This window comes from Girardinichthys multiradiatus, chromosome 21 (assembly GCF_021462225.1).
Source record: "Girardinichthys multiradiatus isolate DD_20200921_A chromosome 21, DD_fGirMul_XY1, whole genome shotgun sequence".
NCBI lineage: Eukaryota > Metazoa > Chordata > Actinopteri > Cyprinodontiformes > Goodeidae > Girardinichthys > Girardinichthys multiradiatus.
The window spans coordinates 37,375,855-37,388,785 of NC_061813.1; the positions used below are offsets into that span (position 1 = coordinate 37,375,855).

General features: G+C 43.7%; 1 protein-coding gene across 5 annotated transcripts in view; it reads right to left on the reverse strand.

Moving 5' to 3' along the window:
* Positions 1 to 12,931, reverse strand: part of drosha (drosha ribonuclease III) — a 158,681-nt gene that overhangs the window by 84,704 nt on the left and 61,046 nt on the right. For all 5 annotated transcript variants that reach the window (XM_047349539.1, XM_047349538.1, XM_047349537.1 and 2 more), the window contains 2 exons: positions 8,212 to 8,311; positions 5,875 to 5,977 (listed from right to left, as the gene is read on the reverse strand). In XM_047349539.1, the coding sequence (XP_047205495.1) occupies positions 5,875 to 5,977; positions 8,212 to 8,311 (203 nt within the window). The remainder of the gene's footprint in view (positions 1 to 5,874; positions 5,978 to 8,211; positions 8,312 to 12,931) is intronic.

Consider the following 12,931-nt stretch of genomic DNA (forward strand, 5'->3'; position numbering starts at 1 on the left):
AATCAAGTGCATTTGATTAGCTTCACCCGGTTGCTACATTTCTTCTCAAATCCTATGGAAATAGCAGAGGTGTACTTAGGTCATTCGCACAGAGATTTTCTCTTTTCCTTGCTTTTTTCTGGTTTGGTACTCTTAATGTTAAATTGAAATCATTTTTGAACCTGGTAAAGACCAAATCATTTAGATAATCTTAAACATAAAACTAAAATTAAAACGAGGGTGTACTTTTAACCATGGCCGCAATGCCTGCAGCTTGGAAAATGCACGACGGAGTGTGGCTATTAGCCAAAAAAACTCATTTCCTGCCATGCTTGTGCCCTAAAATAACAGGCCAGTAAATCAATACCTATAAATCTTTAGCGCTGAGTAAGTCCACAAACACAGAAAGCCACTAAATGCCTTGCAGATGTGTATCAGAAGCAATCATGATGTGAGAGGGCACGCGTCTCACCAAGGCTGAACACAAGGGCCTCCGGAGACTGGAGCGGTTGTCGCCGGAATGTTTTCCACCAACTATCAGCTCAGAGATTTGTGGGTTTTTTAACATAATGTGAACTTCAGCAGATGTTTCCACTGGAGAGCAGCTGTGGGAGGATTAAACACTCTCTCCTGCAACCAAGAACTGAAGTTTCTTTCAAATATCACTCAAAATAAAACGCATGTGTGAGCGTTAAAGCTGGAGGGAAATGGGTGCGGCCAGAAGTTCTACTCATGTTTTGATGAAGAAGCAAATTTGGAAAAATGGAGCTGGAAAAAATTTAAAGTTTTCTGATTAGATTTTAAAAAACTTTTTCTTCTGATTGAAAGCAGACTGTGGTGGTAAGCAGGACGAGAAACTAAGAGTCTCCAGAGATTTCAGAAGGTGTTAAAAATCTAAAAGCAACAGCTTTGGTGTCAATCAAAGGGGCCTTCAGATGAAGAAACCCAGATGAGGTCTACAGCGAGAAAATTCCTGACAAGAAGGCTGCCTGTGCAAAAGGTGCAGCCCAAAGCGATCCAATCAAACGCACGGCCCGCTGCAATCATTAAACGGAGATCTGGGCTGCTTCTCAGTCCAACCCATCAGCCTGCGAAGGTGCAGCTGACGCCCTGAATACACAAGAACACACGAAGCAACTTGAATGGCAATTATAGAGCTCTCTAAAGCTCATCCTGCAATAGCATCAAGTTTAGGCCAAATCGGTCAAAAAACCCAAGAGCTCCAGCGAGACAAACCTGCTGTGAATTTACGGTCAAAACCAAAAGGTTTGGGAGTGAGACAGATGATGGCGGCTTCAGTTTTTGTAGTGACTGAGATTATTGCACACATCTCATCAAATATTACCTCTGATAATAGACAAACAGATGTGCATCTCTCATAGCTTTGCTTCAAGACAACCTCACAGGCAGGAAGCTGTTGCTGAGGAATATTGCAGCAGAAGGAACCTGAGGTAGGTGGTTCAGTTGCTGTATCGAACTCCTCAATATGTCCAAGAGGGTCCAGCAACACCGGTATCATCTCCTAGTGAGAAGTTTCCCACAGACGTCTGTTGCCACCAGTGCAGAGCTTAACATGGCCTCTTCTGTCCAAACCCCCATAAAGGACAGATTGGTGCAGAAAGCACCAGAATGAACCAAGCTAAGGTTTATTTACCAGAAGATCTGTGGGGTCACAGAGGAGAGGATGCTGGATGGTAAATGGGAACAGAGATTTGGGGACCTTTCAGAGGTCTGGAAGTTTATTCAGGGACAAATAAATCTGGGTAACTTTTCCACTGTGGCACAATGGAAGTACGAAACGTTTGGAAAACTTCCATAATTGTCTTTTTTAACATCACACAAATCTGCCATTTTGATAGGGGTGTGTACAAGTTTGTGATAAAAGTTAAATATATCACGCTGTGCATTCTGGATTTGTTTCATCAGTCCGTTTTCTTACTCTTGCACTCTACTAACTAACCGTCCCAAAAATCCTGTAACCCAGGGGGGCCCCAAGTCCAGTCCTCGAGAGCTACTATCCTGCAACTTTTAGATGCATCTTTGCTCCAACACACCTGAATTGAATGGATGGAATTCCCTCATCAGCATTCAAGTCATTAACGAGCCGTTCATTTGCTTCAGGTGTGTCAGAGAAGGGATACAGGGTAGTAGCTGTGGAGGACTGGACCCCTGCTGTAACCTAAAAACCTCCCTGTGAAAATGTGATGCAGCTCAGACAGAAGACGAGTTGTGTTCCTGTTCTGTGCAGAGAGCATCTGTAATGACCAGAAAAAACAGCCGCTAATGAATCTTCACATCTGTCAGTCATCCGAGTCGGATGGCGGCTGCAGACTGTACCGATGTTGCATGTAGGGACGACGTCTGTGGGCTTTTCTGTGACCAATAAAAACCCAGAGTCAGGAGCGTATGAAACACCAGCGGCTGACAGTCACATTAATAACCCAGAATGAATTATTCAAAAACGCTCCGGCTCTAATCCATCAAATAATATATTAAGCTGCTTGCCGCTCGCTCACTCGGCTCAGCTCAGCGGACAGACACAAACCAACACATCCCAGATAAAAAAAAAAGAGGAGTAAACAAAAACAGAAACATGTAAATAAAATGTTAAATGTTTAATATTTACGGGTCCCAGCACTTTTCTCCTGTAAAAACTCTCAGGACCATTTTCAAATTTTAAACACTAAAGTTGCCTATGATCGGATGGCAGACATTTTTATAGTGTTCGGGCCGCAAATGGGAAGGAAGGACACAAAGAAGATAGATATGGAGACAGAAAGCGACAGAAACGAATATGGAAGGAACATAGGGAGGAAAAACTCAGGAAGAACGGACAGAAAGAATAACAAAAGGAAGGAAAAATAGGACTGAGAAAGGCAGGGACGGGTCGGCGCGTGATGTAGAGGTGGAGTGTACGCTCTATATACAGAGGCTACAGTCCTTGACGCAGCCGTCCAGGGTTCAATTCCCAACCCTGGGACCTTTGCTGCATGTCTTCTCTCTCTGCCCATTTTCTGTCTATTTCCTGTAGAATGGACAGAAAGGAGGACAAGTAGAGAGCGACGCAGGACATGAGGAAAGATAAAAGGAAGACATAAAAGACAAGGAAGAAAGAAGAACAAATAAGGCAGGAAACAAGAAAGAGACAAAGGAGGAGGAAGGCAGGAAATAAGGAAGGAGAATGGACACCGAAAAAAGGACTAAGGAAAAACAGAAAGACAAGAAAGGAAGGAATAATGGAAGGAAAAATGATGGAACAAGGGAAGAAGGACACAACATTTAGGGATGTCAAATTAAGTCTGGAAATACAAATATTTTATATGTTATTTTCTTTGCTTCCATAGTTATCCACACCTGGAAAATACCAAAATGCCAGACTTCTGGGCTGCGTAGGAACAGTGTGATTTTAGATATCTTTACTTTTCAAAAACCAGACCCGGAGGTAGGGTTGAGATGCAGAAACAAAGGAGAAAAAAATACTGTAGCAATTAACAAAGGCAGCAACAGTATTTGAGAGAATCCACCGAGCGCATTGTGTATGAATCTGATATTCAGCAAGTGAGAGATAATCCCTCCTCTGTGTTCTTTTAATAGGGAAGAGCTTAGAGAGGGGCCTCACAAAGGTTCACCATCTGTATCCCCCACGGCTGCTGGCAGTGCATAATCCATAGATCAACTGTACCAGGAAAGTAGGGCCAAAAAATAAAATAAAACAAAACAAAATAGAGAGGGGCCTTTTTCCTCTTTTCTTCTTCCCCCCGAGTCTTTTCAGAAAGACTCTTCGGTAGGAAGGAAGAGACGTTGCTTATCAGTGAGGAAGACCTGAGAGGCGAGTGAGAAAGTGGCTCTCTGAAGGAAGAAAAAACGAAGGAGTGGAGGCCAAAAGAGCCTGAATGAGAATGGCCCACTCCAGCAGAAGTTAATGACAGGGGATCAGAAAAGCAAGATTTCCATTCAACACTTTGAATTATTCAGGGTTGCAGGGCACCTATTTGCATTGCAGATGCCTTTGCTTTCCATTCCTCCACTCCTTTCTCTCCTTCTTCATTCTCTCATTTTCTTCCTCTCTCTCTGTCTCGAGCAGGAGAATGGCCCTGCCTCAGGGTTAGCAGATAGACACATTCTCAGCTTGGAGAGAAAGAGAGAGAGAGAGAGACAGAGAGGAAGCTTCACCCATGCAAAACAGGAGATTATCTGTCATTTCCAACACAGCCCGGGTTCAACAGTCACCGTGGCGGGGAAACAAATAAAACAAAGGTCAGAAAACACGTTCGCGAGGGCGTCAGCTATGTGGAAATATTACGGGTACGTCACATCCCATCTCTGCCTTTACAGGAGGCTGCGTTTGAATTCTGTGAACGCTGAAGGAAAACGCAGTCAAAAACTGAGGGGAAAAATCCGAAAAACAAGGTGCTGCAACACATTTGCAAGCGCAACTGCTTTTCTGCAGGTTGACGTCTCTGTCAGGAACGCACAAGAGACGGAATGACAGCATGACTCATCAGGAGCGGGGTGCAGCTTCCACCTAATAACACCCAAAGTCTAGATCACAGGGAGGTAAGGCATGAAGAGGACGTCACAGCGAGGTCTTAAAAGAGCCGTTTGAGCTTTACAAAAAATAAAAATGGAGTAAAGATGACAAAAGGGACCAGTAAGGGGAGAAAGGCGACATCAGACAGTGTCGCTGTGAACGTCTGAAGTCGGTGTGTACATCAGCTCGCTCAGCCTTTGCGTCAGAAAGGAAGGGAAGAGAAAAGAAAGGAGGGGGTGATATTTTAGAGTCAGTAATCCAAAGCCGTCACCACGGGGATTGCTCCGACAGCAGGTTCTCTCCTAGGTTCCTTCAGAACAGGAACCCTGTTTATTCATCATTTCGACTGAACTCAGAGAAAAAGGCGTTGAGGCGGCGACAGCTACGGGACAGAATAGATTACGAGTTTGTCTCCGCCAATAATGAACCCATTTCAAGAATGTTACTGGGGGGCCTCTGTGCCAGTCAGCACATTCCCCACCTGCTGCTTTTTTCCGAAGCAGAGAGGAGGCGCAGAGATGATCTCTTTAAAGCCACTCACTTTCTGTATCTTTCATCAGAGAGAGACGACTGAACTGCTTCAATCAAGATGGTGATAAGGCGAGGAAAGCTGCCAGCTCTGCAGGCTCTCCAGGAGCGAGGCTTAGCGAGACCCATGGGGGAGGAGTGGGAGGCCGGCCACACTGTGTGTGGGAATTTGGTGCATCGACCATCAGTGGAGGGGTTGCTGGGAGGTAAAGGAGAGCAGAGATTTGGGGACCTTTCAGAGGTCAGGTGGTTTCTCCAGACATAAATAAAGCTGAATAACGTTTCCAAGGCTTAACGGAAGGCAAAATGAAGATGTTCACGGCACCTTGCAAAAGTATTTCTTTATCTTTTAACACATTTCAACACATTACAGCCACAAACCTATATTCATCTGGAGATCGTGTGATAGCCCAACACAAAGCAGCGCAAAGCCATAAAGCGTGGCAATAACCTTCAAGTGTTGGGGTCAGATCTTGGTCAGATTAGTCATTTTTGGGGAACAAATTCACGGTTGAATTTAGGTCTGGACTTTGACTGGGCCATTTGAAGACATGAGTATGCTTTGATCAAACCCATTCATTCATAGCTCATTCATTAATTACTGTGTTTCAGACTTTATTGTTGTCTGATTGTTTTAGTGCCGATTCGTCCTTCAGACGACGCAGACCTTCCCCCCCAACTGGTAATCCTGGTTGAATCGGTTAGAATCGTCACATAGTGTGGTCCAAATTCTAATCTAGATCTTACTGGAATGGGTTTGATCATTCAGTTCTTTCATAACATGTTCCTCCTTAACATCAATCATCATCTCCGTATCCATCTCCACAGAATCTCACCAATAAGCGCTTCGAAGCAGTTGGCCATAGCATGTCGAAGGTCCGACTCCCGGCACAGGTCGGGTCCGTGGGCGTACAGCATGAAGCGATCCAACTCCAGCTTCTGGAAAAGACAGACACATTCATGTCAGCAGGCAGCCCGCTGACACCCCAGTAACAGCTGCTAGAAGAACATAATAGTGCACATTTTCATGTAGGAAAAAAAAAATAAGGGAAATGAAAAAGTTGATTGCCATTGTTGGAAAAAGTTCTACTTCATGGCGCTGGTAGATCTGCTCATGTGCGGACCAGCTGTGGTGTGAGGCAGGAGGATACATGTTCGCTCACAAACAGACACAGATAGGATGTAAAATACAACAGTTGTGATCTTCGTGCACTCAGAGGTTCTGGTACACAGGAACAACCATCAGCTGTAAACCTCCTCCTGACACCATTTTGTAAAAACATCTGATTACGACCCATATCCGTGGTCTAACTGAGTTAAGACAGAGCCTGCCTCACATTTAGTCACAGGAACAACAAAGGACGTCTTTTTTATTGTTTTTTTTAAAAAGGTGGAATCTAGCAAAAAATAATTTTTAAAAACCAGCAGAAAAGAGAAGACGGAAACACACCTTTAAATTTAAGTACAAACAACCTCACAAGATCCAACATATAATCACCTATTCAACAAAAACTATACCAGACTGTAAAGTCTTACCAATGGCAGGGGGATTAATTGATCTGTTCAAGTTACTGAAACAATGCCGAGGCAGTAAGACATCAGCATCGACTTCAGAAAGGCTTTTTTGCTGCCCATCGCTGTGGGAAGGGTTATGAGGTCATTTCCATCCAACCTACAGGTTTATCATCCAACAGAGGGAAACGTTATTGTGGAAAATATAGCTCACAAAAGTGAGTACACCCCTCAAATTTCTTTAAATATTTTATCATATCTTTTCATGGGACGACACTGAATATATGACACTTTTAAACAACGTAAAGTAGTCAGTGTACTGCATGTATAACTGTGTGAATTTTCTGTCCCTTCGAAGTAACTCAAACCACAGCCATTAAAGACTAAACCGCTGGCGACAAAAGTACGTACAGCCCTAAACTGGTGGATGTTAGGGACCTTCTGCTCCTCCATCTTCCGTTTGAGGAAACCCCACAGAAGCTCAATAGGATTTAGGTCTGGAGACATGCTTGATCAGTCGAGCACCTTTACCCTCAGTTTCTTCAGTACAGTGATCATCATGGAGGTGGGTTTAGGGTGGATATCATGTTGGAATACTGCCCTGCAGCTCATTTCCAATGGGATACAGTCAAAGTTCGGACCTTAATTGGACTAAAAGAAATGATACAATCTTGAATGAAGGACCGTCTAGATTGAGAGCAACTACAAATGCTCTACAAAAAGCTCTAAAATCTACTTCTTGTTTTCTGGGCCTTCTTTGTTTGGTGACTGAGGTCAGTTAAACTTTATGCGAGTCATCTCCCAGCCAAGAGAAAAGCAGCCCAACTTGACTTTCCTGGCGGCGCTGCAGAGACAAAAAGCAGCCGGGGTACTTTTTAATTACTGCTGATAACTGTTGGTGGTATCCCCCCACCCCCCACCATGTGACTGCACACACAAATTAAATCACAATTCACAAATACTTCAACTCAGAGGAAACCCGCTCTGACTTTTAAGCCTTGCGAGTGAAGTGGCGGATTGTGCCGGCACAGAAGATACTTTCTGGGAGATAATTGCGAGTGTTCTTGAGCAGACAGCTTCAGAGGAGCCCTGGTAAACAACTTGGCAGCGCCGAACACTGTATCACACTCACTTTAGCGCGAGCGGCAAATTGAAACAAGCCAAACTTCTACACGGCACTAATGCAGATTCGGGCGGCTGCATCTTTGTATTCAGCGGGGAGTGACATGAAAGATTGAAGTTTTTAATTGGTTTCTCCACATCACGGGACGATTATTATTGTGGTCTTTTACAAACATTGCCAGGGAGTGTCGCTGGGCTGCCAGTGAGAGAGGAGGAGGAGGGAGGCAGAGCGATAACTGAAGAGTGATTCAGGAAGACCTCCGGGGGTCTGCAGGGACCCCGGTCGCACCAGTCTCCAAAACAACAACCTTTTAACTCCAATTACAAACCTGAGCAGGCAAAAAAATAATAATACAATAATTGGGTACGGATGGCAGTCAGACAAAAGGATTATTTTCCCCTGTGTGCACTAAGAAAGCAGCAAAGGCAGGATGGAAGACAGTAACAGCGCCTCACAGGGTCTGGCATTGGTGTGGAGACCTCTCATCATTCCCACCTGCAGAAAAAGACTCAGTGAAAAGCAGCAGGGAGATGCTTACCTTTGCCAGCATGGCTAAGTGCTGGTTCTGAACGATGGCGGTCCTGTAGGTGGCCAGGCCGCCCTCCTCCAAACTGGGAAAAAGGTAATAGAGGTGGACACTGTGGAGGGAGGGAAATTCATCTTTAATGGATCCTTCTGTTTCTATCCAGAATCAAGTAGTGAAATGAAACTTTTATATTCAGGAGGCGTTTTTTATACCCTATTAAATAAAACTACAACCTCCACACAAAAACAACTCGAAATTGATCAATACAGGAATTTACAATATCTATTTAAATTTAAATAACATGAAAAAGCTAAATTATTTCAGAGAAACTTGTAAATTATAAATACATCACAGCCTGAAATATTTCAAGTTTTGTTTTCTGTTTTCATGATTATGACAACATTAGAATATTAAAGCAGATCAGTTTAAAGTACTTGTTACTTTCGCATGACCCGTCTGTGGTTCTGCTGAGGTGTTCAGGAATCCCAGGTTGCTGTAATATTTGCCTTCAGCTCGTCTTTAGTGTTGGTTCTGGTCTCCCTGTCCCTCCATAAATTCTTTAAGGGCTTTAGGTCAGGCAAGTTTGCAGGCCAATAAATATACCATTCGGGATCTTAAAGCTTGTGAGGGAAGCATGAAGGTCTGTAAAATGTCCTTGTAGGCACCTGCACTGACTTTGGAACAGATAACATGGCACCTAAAATCCTCAGACTCTGGAAACGTTTTGTCCCATATATCCAGTCTTGGTAATTCAGGCATACCATATAGTTCCCGACATGTGCCAGGGCAGATGTGCTCTACAGCAAAGATGTCTCGAGATAAAATTGTAACTGTATGACTGGCTTTATTAAATCAAGAGTCGATCCAACATCAAGGTAGACAGAGCACACTAATGTAATAATAACCTGTGTTTGTATGACCTTCAAACACACAGCACCCAGGAGCAGCAATGGATAGGTGGACCCAGGCCACAGCAGCAGCGGGCAGACAGACACAAGGCATCACCCTGGGGAAGCCACAGGAAGCACAGAGGTAGATCATGTGTAAAGCACAGGAGCAGCAGCAGCAGGCCCCTGGGACACAGTGGCTCTGGTGGCCCAGGGTCCACACCAAGCCCTGACAGAAACAGACCAGCACCAAGCAGGAGCGAGACCCCCACAGCCCCAAACACGCCTGGAAGACACCACCTCAACGCAGCAGCAAGGAACTCAGAAGGACCAAAGTAGGGAGGGCACATAAACATCCCACCTGGTGAGTTAGCCCCCGGAAGGTCAAGAGGGATGGATGTCCATCAGAGACCAGCGTAGTCCTTGCGGCCCACGGCCAGCCAGACACATCCCCGGGAGCCATAGGCCACCATACAGAAGCCCACCACTCTGGGACGAGGCACAAGCAACCACACAAACAACATTACGCCAAAGGGGAAATGTCTCCACCAGCTCCGTCTTTTCCTCCCCACTGGTCCAACTTCACACTGGGACTCAAGCAGCTTTGATTCTGTGCCTCTCAGACGCAGGGTTCCAAATGAACGGCTGAATTTACTTCCACCTGAGGAGACGATTTGGACCACTGAGAAACAGTTCAGTCCTTCTCCTCCTGAGTACAGGCAAGATGCTTCTGACACTGTTGTATCTCACGTCCTGGATACGTCTGTGTGTGGAGGTTCTTAAAGCTCTGGCTCCAGCCGCAGTTCGCACCTGGTGAAGCTCTCTAAACATCTTGACTGGGCTTTGCTTCACAATCCTCTGAAGACTGCAATTATCCCCGTTTCCTGAGTACCTTTTTCTGTCACATTTTTTCTTCCACTCAATTATCCATTGCATGCTTGCATTTTAGCCTTTCTGCTCTGCTAGCCCTGTTAAGCAATTTAACTTACTTTAAAATACATAAATATTAGAGACGAACCTACTGAATAATGTAGGATGAAGAAACTCTGAAAATGTCTACAACACCACTGTTGTAATTAGACAAGAATTTAAGCCTGAGACCAATAAACTACAGGTTCTAGTTTCTAAATTTATTTTGAGCTTTTTAATCATGTTTTTAATCATGTTTCTGGAGTGTTTTGTGTAGGGGATATGACACATACCCTGTACTTCTTGTTTGGAAAGAAAGATCCAGAGTAGAAACTAAATGGAAGTAAATTCAGTTTGAATGTGCATACAAAGCACCCTGGGGTGATTTAAAACAAAAACAATTATTATCCTTAGCAGTGAGAGACATACTGTGTGAAAGAACAGAAAATTAGCTATGTTTTAATGTAAAAATGTCCGTGTGGCTGACATGGAAACATGTTTCTACATTGATTAGAGGATCAAAACTGGAAATATGTGAAATAATCTCACACTGAGCTGAACATTATGTGGTTAACAATATAATCATAAAACAAACTGTACGAACAATATTCAGGTTATTTATGCTCTAGTTTTCCATGTCCTGTTTAAACTTCCTATGGTTTATCTGCTGTAGAGTTGGGATGAGATACAAAGCTGGAAAGAGGGCCGAGGCTTTCCAAAAATCCCATAAAAAAAGTAGTGTAAGAAAACTCTACAATTATTTCATATTTACAGTATCCTGTATCACTATGACATATAGCACATATTTACAATCAAGCCCCATGTTTTGATGCAGTTTTGCTTCCTTACTTCAAACAGTAAAAGGTGTAAACAAACTAATTAAACACAAGCAGAAAATGTGCTTTAATATATTCACCTTTAATGACGGAAAACAGCCTTTTTGTTACTGTTATACATCGATATCTTAATTATTTTTAGTCAAAGTTATAAAAGAAACAACACCAAGGAAGGTAAAAAATCCTGGTGCAGTGGAAATAATGTCTAAACTCATTGTTTTAAAAGTAAATTCACCCAAGAAAACGTTCAACAAGGAACGTTTCTCTTGTGTTTCACACCCTCTGATCTTGCGCTCGCCAACGTCTCAGAGATAACCTAATTAAATTTCCAACACAGATTTCCTGCCTCTCTTCCAGGCCCGTGTTGGATCCAAGAGAGGGCCAAGGACGCTTCAACGGTTCCACAGCTGGGTTCTCCGGCGAGCAGGTTCCATTTTCATTAGGGTCCAGCCTCTCCGTAACCGCTGCGTGTCATTTGATTTCATTTGAATTAAAAGAGGCCATTTCATTCAGTCATTTCCAATCAGCGCAAAGAGAGGTAAGCAGGTGGCGTCCTGCTTTGTTTTGCTTTTTTGTTGTCGTTTTGAAACCCCACAGGAGCTTCATTTGTTGGGAGATGGGAGAAAACCTGGAATAAACACTTGGAGTAATTGAGAATAATTACCTTGGAGATGCTGTTTGAAAGTATCAGCTGTATTGAGTGGATTGGGGCATTTTTAGATTAATATGACTGAATATGTTTAAAGAGTTAAATGTTTAAAGTTTTCAAGACAAAATGAGCTCACTGCTCAACTTTAAGGCTAAACAATAAGCAAAAAATAATACATATGCGTCTTTTTTTTCTATCTGAAAATACTTTAAAATCTTAACCAAGTTTGCTTCTGAAGACATTTATCTTTAATAATTGACTAATTTAAAATCTTACCTGAACACGAACGACTTTCAGGAAAAGAAATATATTTTTCAGAGGAGGATTGCACTTGGATTTATTTTTTTTACATCATCTGCCGATCTTGTAGGTCCCCTCTGTTCGGCACCGACTCCCTCCCCCCGCACGTTTGGGGCTATTCGCATGTGCAAAATGTTCTTTTGGCTGGACAGCAGAGGCTCATGGAGCCTCCAAGGGCAACGTGCATGAGGCAGCTGGCCGGATCTGCTGGAACCATTTAACTGGACAAGGAGCTGATAAATAATTCAGAGGGCCAGAGCGCAGGCCAAGCATGTCTCATCAGACGCTAACAATCAAAGAAGGCAGGCAGAGGAGGGGGGCTAAGGAGCCAAAACATGACCAGAGATATCATGAGAAACAGAGGCTAACTGACCTCCTTGTAACTCTGTTCTTGCTGCATAAGGAACTGAAGGAGTCTGTGTACCAGAATGAGCTCCTATTAGAGTTTAATCCTCAGCGCTCACTGATGTGGAAGCGTTAGCGATGCAGATTACAAATTATATTTTTGTGATGGAAGCTTTTGTTCCAGGAGGAGAGAAAAAAGGCCTGTGTCTGCTTTTGAAACAGCAGGTAACTTATCTGAAAGGTGGTGGTGGTGGTTGGTAGAGGGTGGGGATACAAGGTGTACTGTGCAAAAGATTCAAGTCAAATGTGATCTCTTTATATTTCCCTTCCAAGCAACCAGACTTTGCTTTGCTCTTCTACAGTAGTCTGGATCAGTGGTTCTCCAAGCTTTCTACAGATCTTTTAAAGTTTTTCTTTGGACTTTGACCGTCCATTTTCAGGCGGGTTCCTGTACCTGACCATGACAGCTCATCATGCAGCGCGTACGCTGAAAAGCAAGACGTGTTGCCAGACAAAGGCCAAATTGTAGCTGTGACTGTACTGGTTTTGGGTCATTTTCCTGCAGGAAGGCAAAGCTCTTCCCATCAACTCTGCCTGCCTACTGAAGAAAAGCATCCCTGGATGGTAAATGGCCTGCACTTCTATAGGTCATTATCTAGTCTGAGGACACCAAAGAACTTTCTACTACAATCAGTCATCCACCCATTCACACACTGACTGTGGTAAGGTGTATTGTAGCTGCAGCTGCCCTAGGTCAGACTGGCAGAAGTGAGGCAGCCATACTATCAGCGCCACCATCAGCAGGC